Here is an 18218-nt window from a genome sequence, read left to right as displayed (position 1 = left end):
ATGTTATGTAGCTTACACACATACATAGTGAAGGTGTTTACATCATCCTGTTGCTGCGGCGATCGGGTAAATCATTCAATCTAATGCTGCCAGCTTTGCAGATTTTCAATTACATTTCAGGCCCCTGTCTTAATCAAGACAGGGAAAAAAAGGAGGGAGGGGTCAGCTTTGCAGCACTGGATCTTCAAGCTGAAGCACTTACAAAGATTAGAGAACAGCCTGGACTGTGATGTCAGCAAATAAAAAGTGGCTGCAGGCAAACACTGAAGCCTTTCATCGACTCATAAAGATTTCTTGCGATGGAAAAAAGGAACACCTGGAGAGCTCTTGAACGGAAAGCTGACAGAATATATGACACTGAAGTCATCTAAGGCTCATTCAAATGGAGCAAACGTGTTGTTTATTTTAGAACTTTTAAAAATCACATTGGTAAAGCTGCACCAGAGATGAATGCGGCGGCTTTTCTTTCCCTTGTGTAAGCTGTGGGGAGGAGCAGCCTCAAGTCCTTTAAAGCACGAGGTCTGCTGGTGCATAATTTCTCACCCTGCAGATAAACAGCTTCCCAAACTAACTGATACCAATGCAAAAGCATGTTCTTCTACAAATAGCCCGACATGAAACATGTGCATGATGTAAAAAAAGCTACAGATTCCAATACCATCCACAGCTGGGAGAGTTTTATAGCAGCGTACCTGAATCCTGCGGATGCTGACTCTGCACTCAAACAGCTTCTCGATGGCGCTGGGGAAGAAGAGTGTGACGGTGAGGCGCACGGCGGTGTACAGCGACACGGTCACAAACACGCTGCTGGCCGTGATGGTGTTGCCCAGGAGGACGTAGAGGGTGAAGGTGACGAACACGATGATCTTGCTGGCACAGAAGAAAGAGGCCATGTTGAGACCGCGCAGGTACGAGCTCTTCATGATCTTGGAGATTTCCTTCCTGAGGAAGACACACACACACACACACACACACACACACACACACACACACACACACACACACACACACACACACACACACACACACACACACACACACACACACACACACACACACACACACACACACACACACACACACACACACACACACACACACAGTCAGACTCAAACATGGACGGTTGTCATATGGATGCATGTTATTTGTTGACCCTGTCAACGACCTGGATCAAGGGTTCAAGAGCTGACAGTGGAGAGATATAAAGGGTACGAGACCTTTGACATAAACTGTTTTAATAACCGCTTCTAATTTTGGTGTAAATATGGGGGATTTGATGGTTGATCTGTAAAGCTTACTGGCTACTTAGATGGATTACGTTTGGCCTAATTCTGCCTGAAAGCAGTTCAGTGTCACTTTGTACATTTGGAGGATTATTCATGATAATGTCAGAATCCACCTGAGAAACAAGTCACCATCCTTAAAAGTTATCATGAGCTGTGTGACTGTCGAACACGTGAACCTGCTAACCTTCTAACTATTTCAGCTCCGTGTGAACGACCTGCATCGCAGCCACCAGATGATCTGATTCCTCATCTGGCAGGTGTGGACAGGATCTCTGCATGCAGGTAAGCTACGTTCCTGTTCGGCGGCTTTGTCACCTTCAACTCTGTGAGTTTATCCAAATTTAAATGATGAAGGAAATGAGCTCAGGTCTGTTTGAAGCACACGCCTTCTTCTCTCCCACTAATTAACCTTTAATTTGTTTTGAAATAAGATCATCATAACAGGTCAAACTTGTACATCCGCAGTGTTGTGGAGTCTTTACTCTGCCTGAGTTAGTTAATGCCTAATGAAGCACATACATCAAAGCACAGCTGAGCATGTGGATTGTTTTTTTTTTTTTTTTTACCTTCTGACCTCAGTGACCAGAGCAGAGAAGGGTTTCTCCCAGGCGTACATCTTGATGATCCTGATGCCCGACACCACCTCGTTCATCGTGCGGATTCGGTTGTCGGTCAGCGAGGCCGTCTTGCTCCTGTCAGCAGAAAAAAACCTGAAGTTAGCTGAAAACAAACATCGTCATCATAACTTTGAAGTAGCTTCCTGAGTGTGCATGTGATCCGAAGTGAGCGATTTCTGCACTTGTTCCTCTTCGGCGTGGGATCTTGTGGGGCGCTTTTTTTCAAACCAACCTCAAGTGGACACTCTAGGAACTGCAGTTTTCTGCTTGTGAACACATCTAACTCTGAAGAAGAAGAAGAAGAACAAGAGAGGACACAGCGTCTCTGTCAAAGACCCCACAGCCCTGTTTCTCTGGGGCGTGGAGCCTCAGGCTTTCACTATGATATCCTGTATTGATGAAGAAAGAACAGCCTGCGTTGATTTCACACATCACACGTAGCACGGGGTCCTGCTCGATAACACCCCCCCCCCCAGCTCTGACTTCCCTCCCTTGCTCGCTCGCTCTCTCTCTCTCACCAGCCTTGTGATACCCAAGAGGGCATGAGAACTAGGTCATAAAAAGCTCCTCTCAGTAATCTTGTCTTCTTCTCTAAACATCCCAATCCAGCCCGATCCACGTTCTTATAATCACGTCTCCAGACACTCAGTCGTCCCAAAGTTTTTACTCTTTATAAAAATAACTCAAGACCTGACAAATGATTCAAATTACAGAGACAGTTCAAGTCATTTTGAACATGTTTGTGACTGCAGGAGTGAACACTCTCTAAGCTCTCCTGGGGAGTCTCATTAGTTTGCAGGATTAATGCCTCTGAAAGTGAAATCACCTCCGTGAAGCATCAAGTCTGTTATCAGTCCAACCTCTGGAGACTTTGGCACAAGCGCCTCATTTTAGTTGATTATTATACACATCCATAATAAAGTTTGAATTTGTTTTAGCAGAAACATTTAGCCACAAAAACAAAACAAAAAACACAACAACATGAGCTTCTGCTCATGCTCCTGTTAAGACGAGGGACTCTGCTAACCAGGAGCTACACAAATAAAGACTGATTGACCGTGTGGCTGTTCTATGACATGTGTACACATTTACAGAGAAAGAAGTGAAGCACACGTTTGTTTGAACTTTGGTGCCGCACAGGCCCTGAGGCAGCTTTGACTATTATTTTACAACAAAAAAAATCTATTCTAAACTAAACTAAAGGCACCCCTTAGAATTTGGACTGTAATTCTTTTCAGAAAGAAACAGCCACTCGAGTGCAGACAGAAAATAAATTAAGAGGCCAAGCAAGGTCCACTTTGTCTTTGAATCACGGCGTATCATCAGTTTATCTCTGTAAACTGCACATGTGCTGTTCTGTATTGGAAAGCTTTACAGGCCTATGCAGAGCTTGAGGGGTCATTGTGAAGCCTTTAGCCGGACTACAATAAATGGATTCATGTCTTGTGATAGTGTGCGAGTGCGCGATACCTGAATTTAGAAAAGAGCCTTCCAAACAGGCTTTGCACGGGCATCAGGAACATGAGAATCACCATGCCCGCCAAACACGAAGCGCCAATCTCCACCCACAGCAGCCCGACCACGGCCGCTGCCTGCAGAGGCCCCACCCACAGGAAGTGCAAGAAGATAGTGACCTGTTGGAGAGAAGAGAAGAGTACCACGAATGAGCCGTAACAAAGACGCGGCTCGTCCACTTTGAGCAGTCAGCAGCTTTTACAGGAAAAGTCAAGAGCGACAGGAGAGCACGGCAGGGTCTAATTAACGACTCACTACCAAGAAACTCAAATACCACGAAAAAGAACTTTTCACAGCGGGCCGTGACCCGCTGATTAAAACGAAACCCAGCTCTCAGCGGAGACTGCAGGGATCACAAATCAGGCATGAACTTCACGCTACGAAACGTGAGAGCCGTAACCACAGGTCGGGTTTACACAATCAGAAAACACTTTTTTTATGAAAGCGAATAACACTGCAAAAAAAAAAAAAATGTAATAAGTAAAAATCGGAATTGCTTCATTGGACATCCAGGTGTTGATGATTGACGACAGCAGCTTAAAATAAGCTTAATGATGCGAAACATTATTAGAGCTCTGAGAGCGCTGCAAACTGAGCTGTCACACACTAACTTTTAAGTGGTTTTTTTTAAACACTTTCTCTGCAACATCTTCCACTATCCAGAAAGAGAGTTTGTAACTTCACTTTCGCCCTCCACATACACACATGCACAAACTAGACATGTATGACTGGAGAGATGTACTCAGAGAGGACGTGGCACCTCTCCAGCGACCAGATCAACTTCCAGATTTTGTCTGCATTGAGGCTTGAGCTTACTGCCTCAAAGAGGAAAAAGCGTATCTGCGTAAATTGTTAAAAAATTAACACACGCACATCACTTGGTGAGTCAAAAAAAATACTCTTGAGATTCAGGTAAAGACTTGGCCGTGCAATGAAGACAACGTTTGGAGAGCAGCTCGTTTTCATTTGACCCGGGATGTAAGAGTGGCCCCACGGGAGGTCACGCGCTTCGAAGGGGCTCCTCTTGTAAAAGTCTTACATTTCACCTACATCATCAAACTTGTTGACGTCATTGGAGAGGAGGTTGACAATCTGGCCTGTGGTGGTCTTTCCCATCGCTGAACTGTTGAGACACAGAGCCTGGGAAAAACAACAACACAGGAATCAACCTGATGTTCATGTTATAAATAATAAATAATCAAGTTCAGTCTAAGTGTGTTCCTTTCTTGACGGGTATGAGCACTGATGGACACTTGGATGGTGGGAGGAAAGCATATAGGAGCCAGAGAGTCATTTCAGGGCCGGTCTCTGTTGAACAAACTTGTTGGGGGGTAATCATTTCATCCTGCTTTTGTGTTCAATCTGTTCAAACACAGCTCTTAAAGGATTACATGACGGACCCTGACAGACTCTGCCAATGACAAGAATTACTGAATTACTTCCGCACAATTAAGCGGTACTTTGTTTTCCTTTAAGACGCACAAGTAACCAGCCGCCGCCCCACCCCCTCCCTCCACTGACCTTCTTGTAGATCATGTGACACATGGCCACTCTGATCTTCATGCCTGCTCTCTGGACGTGGTAGAAATAAAGGTGGTGCAGCAGCGCCAGGCCGATGGTGGAGACGGACATGGCGGTGGCGTAGTAGAAAGCGTCGTTGAGAGCTTTCGTGTTTTTGGGGTCGTAATTCTCAAAGTATTCGACCATCTTCCCCAAGATGACCGGCTGGATGACTTTAATCACCTCCTGTTTGTGCGGAGATGGAAAAGGATGAGCATCGTGATGTGTTAATGACAGAGACGGAGGAAAATTGTATTCACACGGGTCTGAAACGAACAGTGAACAAGCCACGGCATGCTCCGGTACAAACACTGCAGAGCTCCGCACAGTCAGCTGAAATAAAATCCAGCTGAATATTCATGATTGTTGTTTCATGCAGACAAACACACAAGAGTTACAGCTGGAACCTGAAGACCATCTAATGAGAGTAGATGATCTTTAATGCTTCAATAAAAAGATGTGAAATCACCTCAAAACTCAGATTTATGTTGGTACTAAAAGCCCTTTATATAACGTTCATCATATCGTCTCGTATTTTATGTTATATAAAATCCCATCATATAGTGTCGTATGTACAGAGGCTTCAGGTCCAAGGTTTTGACTTCAACATTCGGCCTCCGTCTCTCTTCAAACGTGGTAAAAACAAATCCATGGACATTTCTTTTACTACCAAAGAAAGCTGCAAAAATGCATCTGTTAGTGCCTTACAGTAAATGTGGGATCAGGTATCAGAGCAGTTTTTGTAATGATCCCTTTTATTAGTCCAAATTGAAACCAGTTTTTTTTTTTTTTACCAGACCTCATCTCCCCCATTAGCAAATACTCAAATATAGCACTGTCAGCACTTCCACGCAGGGTTAATATCGAAATATGAAGTTGGTGTTGGCTGTTTAGCATTTTTCTATCCAGAACACACTTACCTCAATGAGGGTAAATAATCCCAGCACTGCATATGGTTTCCAGTAGCACTTGATGATGGCTTTCGAAAGACTGGGTGTCCTCATCTCTTTGGTCGCCTTCTGCGTCTCATTGTCCCAATATCTGTCGGAGAGAGATGGCGTTTACGTTAATGTATTCGAGAATGAGTGGGACGCGCCTGTGAGGCCGCGATCACAGAACCGCAGAATCAGAGAACAGGACCTAGTCCTGTTCCTAAAATCCTAATTTCATAAACATTACAATCATAAACCACACGGTCTGGCCTCAAATAGTCCAGATGTTTCTTTTTGTACATGTTGAACAATAAGATAGAACTGAAATGTTTTGTTATGACCAAAGCGTCCAACGGAAAGACCAGACTTACATGCACATTACAGACTCCACTACTTCCCTATCCTCTCTATGCAACCCGTTTTGTGCTATTCCTTATAGATGACACACACTGTTAGTTTCATTTTCAAGCTGCTGAACTGAATCATTTCCTAGAACAGCTGGAGAGTCATTGTTTGGCTAACTTCACACGACATCGGGAGCCAACGGTGACTTTGTTGGGAACGACTTTAATAGCTCATGAAGCTTCTTTCTTCTGCGTGATTGCGTGAAATATATTTTGGGCTTGTGTTCCTGACGGAGTGCGTCTGTCATTGCGACATCCTGGTGGACTGTGAAGATACTTCCTCCTTTAGAACACACACATTATAGATTTGGATTACAGGGACTATTTCTTATGATTTATTGGATATGGCTGAAGGCACGTCTTGAGATGAAACATGACCTATCTGTTCGTCAAAACATAAACTCCAAGAGTAGCAGAATTTGAGAAGTAGAAAAAAATGACTTTCCCCCTGTCATAAAAGCTAGAAGATAGGTCTGTATCATTTCATGGCTGCTGCTGCTGCTTCCTGCTTCTCAATGGAGCTATTCTGCGCTAGCACTTTGAGATAAAGCGCGTAACACAAACCAGCAGATAATGACTCATGCTTTAAAGGCAGGATTTTATGCTACTTTGGCCTTTCATATTTAGATTTCACTGTTTCACAGCCGACAAAAGGCTGATACATTACTATTTGAAATATGATGAAGAGCCCTGAGCATGTAACATCTGAAGCTGTGTGAAAAATCCAAGGTCTGGATCCTGCAGAGTTTCCATTTTTACTCTATATAACCGGGCGAAAAGCAGATTTCCCACTAATCTAGAGGAGACATTGAATGCCTCGTTTGTGTTTATGTATGGAAGAGACGATCCTTGGAGCTTCGGTAAGTCATAAACAAGTGGTAAAAAAAAATTTACTCAGTAACCTGACAGCCTGTTTCATCAGTGTTAGAGTTAAAGACTTTCACGCCTACAATGACACTTCATTTTTTCTTTCGATTAACATATCTCACCAGAAAACTAAACATCAACCGTCACGTTTTTGGGCCTAATGATTGACCTCAGGGGTCAAGCCTGGGGTCGGCAGATCAACCGAAGAGGTTAGGAAGTTATTATCTTATTATTACGGTCAAGTGTCCTTTTTTAAATCTTGACTCATGTTTGCATGTTTGTTTTGTCAACTATTTATTTATCTTATCTCTTCAGGCAACAGATGAACACTTTTGGAAACCTTATCTCAAGGTTGTCACGACGTTTGACACCGCACGTTTGAGCGTGATGATCCTTATATAATGAACTATACTGATCGATGGTATCCAATAATTTTAACCTAATGAGAGACAGCGTTGTCTCAATCCATCGTCACAGAATCGCGATATGAACGTGCAAAGACGATATGACAGCTGAGCTTAGTTACGGCACTTCTTTTTTTTTTTTTTTTAAAACAAGCAGCCTGAAAAGAGTTATTCATTAAACTATGTCTAACTTATTACCTTGAGCCCGGCTGCACAGGAGTTTATCTAAGAGCATGTCTCTTGATTCATTGCTTCACACGTGCAGCGGTGTGAAGCCTGAGCTACAACAACAAACACAGGGAGAGAGTACAGCTTGCTCGTAAACTTGGATAGCAACAACCCTGGATTCTAACTTGCGAGATAAAGCTCTGCACACGTTTAACGAGGACTGAAGTACAGTCATCGCGTGAGGTACAAACGTTGGAAACTGAGTCTTGCATCACTTAAGAAAAAGAAAAAAGTCTTCTGGTTTTTATCTCTTAAGAATACATTTTGATATCAGGGGTGTTTATGATACCTTGTTTGTAAGTTTGCCGATCAATGTGGCGAACAATTCTAATCCATGCTGTGGACTGAGATGAGCTCATCAAGGAAGCTGCGGTGCACACTTGTTTTATTGGCCGTTAGACTCACTTTAGGTCACTGCTCTTCTCTGATGCTGGCTTAAAAACCTACAGTTCAACTTTGACATTTGGAAAAATGATCTTTTAGCATGCTTGTGATAACTGATCTCACTCTCACTTATTTAAATGTATTCATGGTACAAGCTCTAGAACATGTGGACACTATGTGTTCAGACTAAATACAACTTTATAACAACTCCTCTGCCTTTTCAATAAATTAAAGTTTTTGTGATGACAGTCTTGGGGGGGGGGGGGGGGACGACCACTCATTTCAGTGAACCTGCACCGTTCATAATGTATGATCGTATCCTACCAGCCTTCTACTGTACCTGTGAAGATCCTGGCCCAGGTTCTGTGATTGGTCCTCTGTGAGCACTTCAAACACATCATGCTCCTCCAGTCTGCGTTTGTAACCGGTCCTGAACAAAGGGTTGAGCCACCTGAGAGAGAGAATCAAAAGAAGAGTCAGGACAGGAGGAGATCATCACTTCTACTTTGTGTTCATGCAGCAGGAGATGAGACCCCATGAATTACACTTGCAGCTATAACAAGTAAGAGGCGTTGTGTAAGACAGTTCAGGTCACACATGTTAATGTCACAGACTGTAAAGAGAGAGAGAGCGAGAGAGAGCGAGAGAGAGAGAGAGAGAGAGAGAGAGCTGTCACACGTGTCCAGTTTACACTTAAATAACGCAAGAGGATATTCAACAGGAAATGTCAATATAAACACAATGGGAAGGAGTCAAGTCAGTGGAGGTTTCTTCTTCTTTTCAACATTTTCAAAGTGTAAAACTACATGTGAAAACATGGCTCCACTTTCTCTCACAGTTTCCTTTTCACCCCTACATGTTCAAAGGTCCAGCAGTGTCAAATTAGCGTTTTGAAATATGAAGGGAACATATTGTCCACTTTGTTCAAATAACACGCTTACAAACTCAAGCGTCTCCGCCATCCATCCGGGGAAGTTTTTTTTTCTTTTTTTCTTTTCTGTTATCCACTCACCAGAAAAATATCTTGGACAAAAGGTTCGCCGTCGCTGCCGGGTTGGTCCTGGCAGCCTCTCTGTCTCCTTCCATGGTGGCTTCAACTTTGCCCCCCCTTCTCCTAAAAGCTGCTCCTCCAGGCTATGTCGCGTGTCTTCGGGGTTCACGCATGTTAACACGGACGGCGGGGACACCTCCAAAGGCGTGTTACGTCTTCCGTAAAGCGCACGAGCTAGCAGCACTCATAACCGAGAAGTAAAAAAGAAAAAGAACCTTGACTGGTCCCGCCCTCGATGACGCCTGATTGGACGACAGTAATATTCTCCCCCCGCTATTGGCTCTTCACTGTGCTCTGCGGTGACGCGATTGGCTTGGCTTTCTGACAATGCAGGCAACTTGCATAAAGTAATTGTAGTTTTAAACTTTGATTTATTTGGGGGAAAAGACATGAGGAAACCATCTGGCTTTTTTCCTCTCAGAATGGGGTTACATTTACTGTCATAATTTATAACATCCCGTGTAAACCCCCATGAAGATAAAAAAAAACAATAATACATTTATTAATGATAAATTAAATGCACGTTTTTTTCTAAAAACTATCTGTAAACGATCTAAATTGTACTGTCCAACAGAGTGTGAGTGTATTCATAAAATTAGAAAAAGCATGCTTGTAAATCTGTAGAATATATATTTTAAAACACCATTTATAGCCCCAAATATTAAAGAAATAGACAAACTCAAATTCTGAAGCACACTTCCTGTTGTGTGAGAACCTGTGACCTGCGGTGTGTGGTAAACTAGTCAGAGTTACTCAGCAAAATTTCCAATGACCCTATCTGTCAGTGTCCTCATTTCGGACACATTACGCAAAAATCACGCACATACAGCGTGTTGTACGGTTGTGTCCTCACTGACTTTATCTCATCCCGGTAGAATATGTCACTCTAGATAAGAGGAAAGGTGTTGAGTGTATCTTCATGTGTGTGAGCGTCTTCTTCAAGTGCAAAAGAAGCGTTATAAAATGTCCGTAAAGCTACTTTTTGATAGTTTTCTCTCTCAACATCTTCCTGATCCCTTCAACAAACAAAGGGAGGCATGTGATGCTCTCACACACACACACACACACACACACACACACACACACACACACACACACACACACACACACACACACACACACACACACACACACACACACACACACACACACACACACACACACACACACACACACACACACACACACACACACACACACACACACACACACACACACACACACACACACACACAGGATTTCCTATAAATAAAGCTCTAGATAACAGACGCCCTCTGACACACTACAGGTGTTTCCTGCACTGAAATAAAAGACCTGGGAGAAAGTAAAGAGACCTAAAACATGTCCATTCTCTCCTCCCTGTGCTACATTCCCATCACTCTACTTCGGCTTCATTGTTCAACTAACCTTAACGAAACACAGTCTCGTGTAGCTAAGGTCAACTCTTATCCTAGACTCATGGTTTATAAAGATAATAGACTGGAGCGTCTCTGACACTTACACTTCACGCTTTGTCGTCTTGTTGATGTTTCGCTAGCACCGACTGGGAAAACGGCCAAAGAAGAAAAGCCAGCAGGCGATTATTAAAGCAGCTGAACTCGGCCCAATAACATTTATTTGCGTAGGAACAACAATCCTTTCCCATGCTTCCCCAGCTGAGTGATAGCCCCCCCTACCCCACCCCCTCACGTCACCAGCTTTCTTTTTTATCCCAACCAAGGCTGAGCCACATTTCATTTACTTTGTAGATACTTTTTCCCAAACGAAGTCAAAGTTTTTCACCCAACTAATCTGTGGTTCCCCACTGCAACAAATGTGCATCTCATTTTAGCTCAATAGTCATTATGCCAAAGAAGCAGCAGCAACAAGGGCACATCAGGCATGTTGCTGCAGCGGCTGGGGATCAAACCCCTGACCTTCTGGAACAACATCTTCTGCCTTGCATTATAACATGTGAGTGATGTTCTAACAAATGAAAAAGCAGAGATACTCATCTTTTCATTATCTTGGTCTACATGGGATCTTATCAACACTGACAACAAACCTGTTCCAGTCACTTCCCTTTCATTAGCTGGTGTACAGGACTAGGGTCTCCCTCTGAGATTGCTCAGCAACAGCAGCCTTGGAAACACGCCATCGAGGCTTTAACTGTCCGCAGATTTGGCACATAATGCTCTCTGCACCCTCTCGCTGTCGTCTACAGATATTTCAACACCTGGGCTTTCTTTAACCTGGAATGCTGATTATGGGAGTCCCAGCTTTCTCTGTGGCTAAAGGGTCAGTGAAAAGCCGTATTTGGTTCTAATTATTTGCCACTGAAACAATCCTTCTGTCTGTACTAACATAGATTAATCCATGTTTGAAAAAGTTATATAATAAAAGTAGAAGTGAAAACCCTACAAAGAGAAAGATAAGTAATATGATTAAGTAGTACCAGGCTTGCTTTGTCCTTCTGTGAAATAAGTTGATGACATTTTTCCAAACATGTAGGTTTCCTTCTTAATTTCAAACTGACTTTCAGTGACTTTTTAACCTTCTGTCGTTACGTTTCCCCAGATCCCTCCTGTCCCTCTTTGCCCTTTCCCTCCTCTTGACGTAAAACTCAAAGTTCAATCCTATAATAACACTGTGATTGAGGCTCCACGGCCCTTTGTGAACCAGAAGAGGAAGCTAGTCGATCGCTAATTCTCGTAACCCAGCTATGGGGGAATTTATTACTTTGGCCTCCTTGGTTTGTTTCCGTTAATCTCCCTGTTACTGCAAATTACCGCAATAAGTGAGATCATGTTGTCCAAGCACTACAGTCAGATTATGTCAATTTAAGAGAACAGAACAGAATACCACACTAAGTGATTAAAACAAGAGATAAACATGAGCAGAGGTCACAAACATCTGCTTCAACATTGCTAAAATAATTATTGCTGTTAACAGCCTGTTTTGTTTCTGTAAATAAGAGAAGAGTTGTGCATAATTGGGGTGCGATGGTGCGCCTCTTTGCCCGTTGACTTGTTTAACCGAAAGTCTGGTAAAGACATCATTTTCAATATGACGACTGCCACGAACGGGCTTCAACGTTGTGCTGCAGAAACCAGTGGGTGATGTCACTGAGGCTGCGTTCATGTTTTATACAGCCTGTGGTGAGAAAGCGAGTGTGTGTGTGGGGGTGATGAGTTTTACATACTGTGACTGATGCGCGACCAGCGTAGTCCCAGTGTCCAACGATTCAAGTGTGCCAGTACGTCCTCCAATCTTTTGATAACACTGTAAATATGTCGATACAGTGGAGAATCTATTCAAATGAAGCTACACTGAAACATATTAAACAGTTTAAAATCAATGACTTTGTTTACTTTAAAGAAACTAGTCGTGCATGAGCTAATCTTTTGGGGGTTTTGGAGAATTACACAGGATTATAAACACAATACATTAGTAAGGTGAGGTGATATTAAACGCTTGCTACATTCCTATTTGGCCACTTGATGGAGCTATAATGCTGCAGGACCAGTGCAGTCCTATTCTCTTATCTCCGTGCTACGTTTATATGTTGCTGCATGTATATAGTAGGATATGAATTACTGTTAATATGATAATAGGAATTGAACTACAAAATGAACACAGAAAATACATTCATTCAATTCATTCAATACATCCACCATCAAACACCTCCCGATCTCAGGTCCTTATCTTGTCTTCCTTTCCTGTCAAAGACTTTTCAGATCCTTTCAATTAGAGACTTCCTCCTCCTGCAGATCTCCTTGCAGACCCCATGCACACTGTGTGGAGTGATGACTGGTGTGTGCACCCCTGCACCCTCCCGCCACACACAAGCACACAAAATACATCTTGTGTGCTTGGGTGAAGGATATTCAGGTAAAAGTATGGTGCGTGAATGAGCAGGAGAGCAGCAGTCTTGGGACGACACTCCCACTGATTCTGTCTCTCGGAGAGGAGAGATCTTTTTTTTTCTGTCCCAGTTTGAACCAAACCAAAGCAAAAAAAAAATGGGTAACATGGCAACAGAGATCGTTGCCTTTCTTCTAGCTATCTCTGGTTGGATTCTGGTGTCATCCACCCTGCCTACAGACTACTGGAAGGTGTCCTCTGTGGACGGGACAGTCATCACAACAGCTACCTTCTGGTCCAACCTATGGAAAACATGTGTGACTGATTCCACTGGCGTGTCCAACTGCAAAGACTTTCCTTCAATGCTGGCCCTCGATGGTGAGTTCAAATGCTTCAGCAGTTTACAATGCTGTCTGTTAGTGGTACACAACACACACACACACACACACACTTATTTATCTCCGTCAATGAGAACTGTGTTGGAACTGTGTTTTTCACTTATGATCGGAGCAATGACGCCAAAATGTTTGTCATCTGTTGTTCTTGGATGAAAGACCACCAGTAGTTTAAAGGCAGCACAGGTGCATTTTGTTGAATTAGCTTAGCTGGGACTAATGTGTCTGAATGAAACAATCTGAGAAAGTCATACAGTCATTTGTCACTTCCTCGTAAGGACAGACTTCTATCTATCTAATTCAAATGTCTTTACGCAACATTCATACATTTCTCTAAATAACCTTGAAATGTGTCAAATAACGTATTCTTTAAGCCAACCTTTTCTCATTTTCAGAAGCTGAAACAAACTTTTACAAACGAATCACTCACCTCTCTTCTCTGCCTGCTTCATGAAGCTTACATCCAGGTGTGCCGCGGGCTCATGATCGCCTCCGTTTGCCTGGGGTTCTTTGGCGCCATCATCGCCCTGGTAGGAATGAAGTGCACAAAAATAGGAGGTGTTGAGACCACCAAGGCCCGTCTGACTGTCCTGTCTGGCATCCATTTCATTCTGACGGGTAAAAACCTTTACAAAACAAAATCTTTAAACTTTGCTCAGTGCTAGAATTTGCACTTCTGGGTTGTTGGCCGAGTAGTAATAACTTCTCTCTTCAGGCCTATGCGGCATCACTGCATGCTCCATATATGCACACAGGATCACAACTGACTTCTTTGACCCTCTCTTTGTTGCTCAGAAGTAGGTTTCTGTTTTCATTGTTCTTTGAACATTTCTGCAGATTAAAACTACAATTATATGAAAGGGATACTTCCATACATATTTTTCATTCAGGTTCGAGCTCGGAGCAGCTCTCTTCATCGGCTGGGCCGGATCCGTGCTGTGCATCCTCGGAGGACTCGTCTTTTGTCTCTCCCTGTCTGAAGGCTTCAGTCTGAGGCAGGTCGTGCCGCGTGCTGACAATGTGATCCCAAATCTGTCATCATCAGCAACAAGGGCTTGGAGAGAATCTGATTTGGACGGACTCTGAACTGCAATGAGTTGCTAACTCAATTAATCAATTTAAATAATGACTCTAAGTGCAGTGGAGAGGAGGCTATAGTAGAAACAGCCAGTAATCTCTCTCAACATCTTGTCTCATAAGTGCTGAACCTACCAGGCAAATTGTACGGTGGTTATTTTGATGAAGTATGTGAGGGATTACAGCTGAATGTTTCCTTTGTTGCACTAAAGTAATAAGGACTATTGCGAAATGAAAGTCACCTTGACTGAGGGCCCCTATGGGGAATTATGCAAAAGAATATCAACTTTTTCTCTTGTTGACATCCTGTCATGCTTTTTCACAGTCTGCATATTGTGATTAATGCAACAAAGAAACAATAATAAGGGATGTTTGAGTTTCATTCGTAGCCATACCTTTAATAAAATGGCTCCTTTGTGTTTTCAACTTGGGATGAGACTCTTCCTGTTACATTTAAGGAGGCTGCAAGCAAAGGAATAGAAAAGAGTCGTTACAGATAAAAAAACAAGTGGGAGTTGGTGCAAATTATTAGATTGTTGAAGCCATGACTTTGACACAGAAATCTTGTTACTCACTTGCTCTCTTTCAAATTAAAAGATCACCTCTCTTTTTCCTGTCCAAATTTAATTTCCTTCCCCACTCTGATTATTTGCGGAAGTGTTGCCTGAAAGTAAATAATAAGAGTATGTTTTTTTTTGTTTGTTCTTGTTGCAGGGCTGAATACGCTTACAGAGGGTCTGCATCATTTGTGACGACACGCAAACAGCACAGCAACGCAGCCAACGGTGTCCACAAAGAACCAGGGCAGCCGACGAGGCAGTTTGGAAGGAACGCATACGTGTGAAACAACAAACTGTTTTTTGGGGTTTTTTTGTCACATGAGTTTCTGTGGAATTCATCCGGAAAAGTTTGTGGACACCAGGGAGTGACACCATCACATTTATGAACATGTACCTGATGTTCTGGTTCGTTTGTATCATTGGCCTGCGTTAAAGAGCTTTTTGTTTCTTTACGGGCAGGAAATTTGATTTGGCACAAAACTCTGTACAAACTCTGGGGTCACCTTCATCAAGCTTGCCTTTCCAGGCTGTTTTTCAAACTCACATTCAATCTCTGTTAGATCATTCTGGAGACACAAGACAATAGACTGTAGACATTAAAATGACATTTTAAAGCATAACATCAAATAAAAACCTTTTATTCTAGGTTTCTGCTGCAGCATTTATTATATGAATAAAATTGTTCTGTAAAATTTGTGGGGTTTTTTCAACATGATTTCTTTATTTTTCAAATAAAGGTAACGTCATCTAAAGCAGTTTTTTTGACACAGTATGCATTGGCATCATGCCTTTAATATTTGCGTACTTGTTTTAGAAGCTTGGCAATATTTCAAAGTCTGTTTCTACATCTTAAGCAAAGAGATGCATCTTTTAACGTCCTGACTGATGTGACCTCCGAGGGTCACAAGGTCAAATCTGACCCCAGACATGGCCCTGCAGAGCTGGAGGCCCGACCGGAGGTTTCCCCTCCTATCAGCCATCCGTCTGCACCTCGGAATTATTATCAATAGGCACCCACGGCTATGTTACGCAAAACCTCTTGGCCCAGAGGTTTGATACCTGAACCAGCTGGCAGGGAGCTGCTGCCCTGTGCTTCCTGGTGCATTGCATCCGTAAACAAGTGTCAGGTGTCCGGAGGTCTGCACCATGCAATGACATAAGGGGAGTATTGTGTTGTTTAAAGCCTGCATTAAAGAAAGCAATGCTAACATATTACATCTAATACATATTAAAGTTAGTATTTCTTAATCCAAGTTAGTATTGAGAAACAAGAAAATACCTCATTTAAAAAGATTGGATCTATTTTTCCCTAAACTGTTCCTGATTTCATGGTTTCATTCTAAGATACAAAGGTAAGAATCCTTCAATTAAACATCCTTTAAAAAAAATACAAATCTACATGTTACATTTCCAACTCGGGGTCCGAAACACAGCTGATGAGTTCAGTGTTCATACTCTGAAAAAGTCTCCTTTCATCAGCACACAACCTCTGGGCTCAGCTCAGGCTGATGTAATTAGTTCAGGTAACCTGCTCTTGGAAACGTGCACCTGTTCGTGCTCATCGTCAGAGAACCGCGCATGTCTGTACAGGATGATGCTTTTCACTATTATCAATGTTTAGAAACTTCATGCGCAGGAGGAAGCAGGTCTTTAAAACTCTAAAATCCAGATTTATGTTTCAGTATTAGAGTAGTCATCACCATTTCTCATATCACGCCACTAGAGAGCAGTATTTATGTCAAATAAAAGGTTGTGCAATCTGAGCAAACTATTAGACTTTGATTAGCTTTGAGCTTTTAACTGGGAACTTGAGCCAAATATAGCAACATTTTAAATCTTTACAGTTATGTTTTTCATAAGAATTTATTAAAGCCGAGTTCAGCTCATATAAGCTCTCCTTTTGTTTTTTTTGTCTCTTCTTTTTGTTTCATTCTAATTAAAGTTAATTAAATCCAGCCTCGCCAAACAAAATAAGACCATCCCGCCAGCAGACTAACCATTTCAAATATCTCCCCCATCACCGCCAATAACTCAGATCATAAGCCGAGAGGTCTGAGAAACAAAGAGCAGCTCTTTCATCCCTGAGCCGCGTTCATCACCGTCCGTAACGCTCATTAGCTCAGAGTTAACTCTCTGTTCTTATGATCCACATGGAATGACTAATAACTGGAAGCTTACGGCCTGAGGACGATGCTTAGGTCATTTGTGTCCTTACGCAACATGTAAAGGTCATTACTGCAGCAATACCGGCGAAATCTTTAGCAATGAAGTTCAATTAAAAAAACAAAGAGCATAATCTCTTATATGAGATAGCATCACAACCAAAATAAAAAATCCCTGTTATCCAAAACTACATTGAACCCTTTTTGTGTTAAACTGATCCGACCTGTTGCTATTCAGATTTGTAGTTTGAATTCATGATCCTTTAAAAGGTCCAGATTTAATGCTGAAAGATGTCATTGAATGGCATTGTGGGAAATGTAGGCTTTTGTGTGTGTGTTTTTTTTATTTCAGCTCGCATTTAAAATGAAAGCCTTAAAGTTGCATTACTTCGGCTACAGCTGCTGAACATTGGACCGTTCTTCTTTCACGCAGTCCCGTCGTTTTTTTGTAAGTGCAACAGAAGATTGCGAGCTCCTTTAATTTGGCATGTGCAGGCATCTACCAGTTCATTTTAAATGTTAGAATATTTGACATTAAACACTTGGCGACATGATTTATCTGACCTGACTTTATAGTACTAGTTATTACAGCATTTTCTGACTCATGCTGTAAACAGATACAGTATAACCTGTGTCAGACGAGTCCAATGAGGGTAACTGGAGAGATTTGCTGAGGTGAGCGCTCTCGGTCCAGACTCAAACGCTGCTCATGGGAACCTGAGCGCCTGTTGTCTCTCACCCTCATGTACCGTTACACCTGCAAAACAACAGCACACACCTGATTTGCTCCTGCGATGCTCATCTTCGACCCGTTTTCAGAGAGGAGCAGCTCAAGACGAAGCCACCTTTAACATTTTTAGGTCGAAAAGCAGACGCTCAGGATGGAATCATCTCTGTGAGTAAAAAGGATGAAACAAAGAAGAACAAGGAATC

At 42.5% G+C, this 18218-nt stretch overlaps 2 protein-coding genes across 4 annotated transcripts in view; one reads left to right on the top strand and one right to left on the bottom strand.

Moving 5' to 3' along the window:
• LOC306818644 (ATP-binding cassette sub-family C member 4-like) overlaps positions 1-18218 on the bottom strand; it is a 29100-nt gene that overhangs the window by 10774 nt on the left and 108 nt on the right. The window contains exons 2-11 of one of the 3 annotated variants that reach the window (XM_079336327.1): positions 18064-18178; positions 14959-15025; positions 13917-14013; positions 8538-8648; positions 5899-6019; positions 4940-5164; positions 4469-4558; positions 3374-3537; positions 1853-1978; positions 693-942 (exon numbers count right to left, since the gene is read on the bottom strand). In XM_079336327.1, coding sequence (XP_079192453.1) covers positions 693-942; positions 1853-1978; positions 3374-3537; positions 4469-4558; positions 4940-5164; positions 5899-5982 — 939 coding nt within the window. In that variant the 5' untranslated portion in view covers positions 5983-6019; positions 8538-8648; positions 13917-14013; positions 14959-15025; positions 18064-18178. Of the gene's footprint in view, positions 1-692; positions 943-1852; positions 1979-3373; positions 3538-4468; positions 4559-4939; positions 5165-5898; positions 6020-8102; positions 8263-8537; positions 8649-9209; positions 9723-13916; positions 14014-14958; positions 15026-18063; positions 18179-18218 lie in introns of those variants that run through there. The other 2 variants (XM_079336326.1, XM_079336328.1) reach the window with 2 other exon arrangements.
• Positions 10426-15407, top strand: cldn10a (claudin 10a; the record flags this gene model as incomplete). The annotated part of the gene is made up of 5 exons (XM_079336499.1): positions 10426-13469; positions 13943-14104; positions 14202-14283; positions 14377-14520; positions 15278-15407. The coding sequence occupies exons 1-5, from the start codon at positions 13250-13252 to the stop codon at positions 15405-15407; spliced, it is 738 nt and encodes a 245-aa protein (XP_079192625.1). The 5' UTR covers positions 10426-13249.

Source organism: Symphodus melops, assembly GCF_947650265.1.
Source record: "Symphodus melops genome assembly, chromosome: 23".
Taxonomy (NCBI): Eukaryota; Metazoa; Chordata; class Actinopteri; order Labriformes; family Labridae; genus Symphodus; species Symphodus melops.
This window is presented reverse-complemented; position numbering and strand designations above follow the sequence as displayed.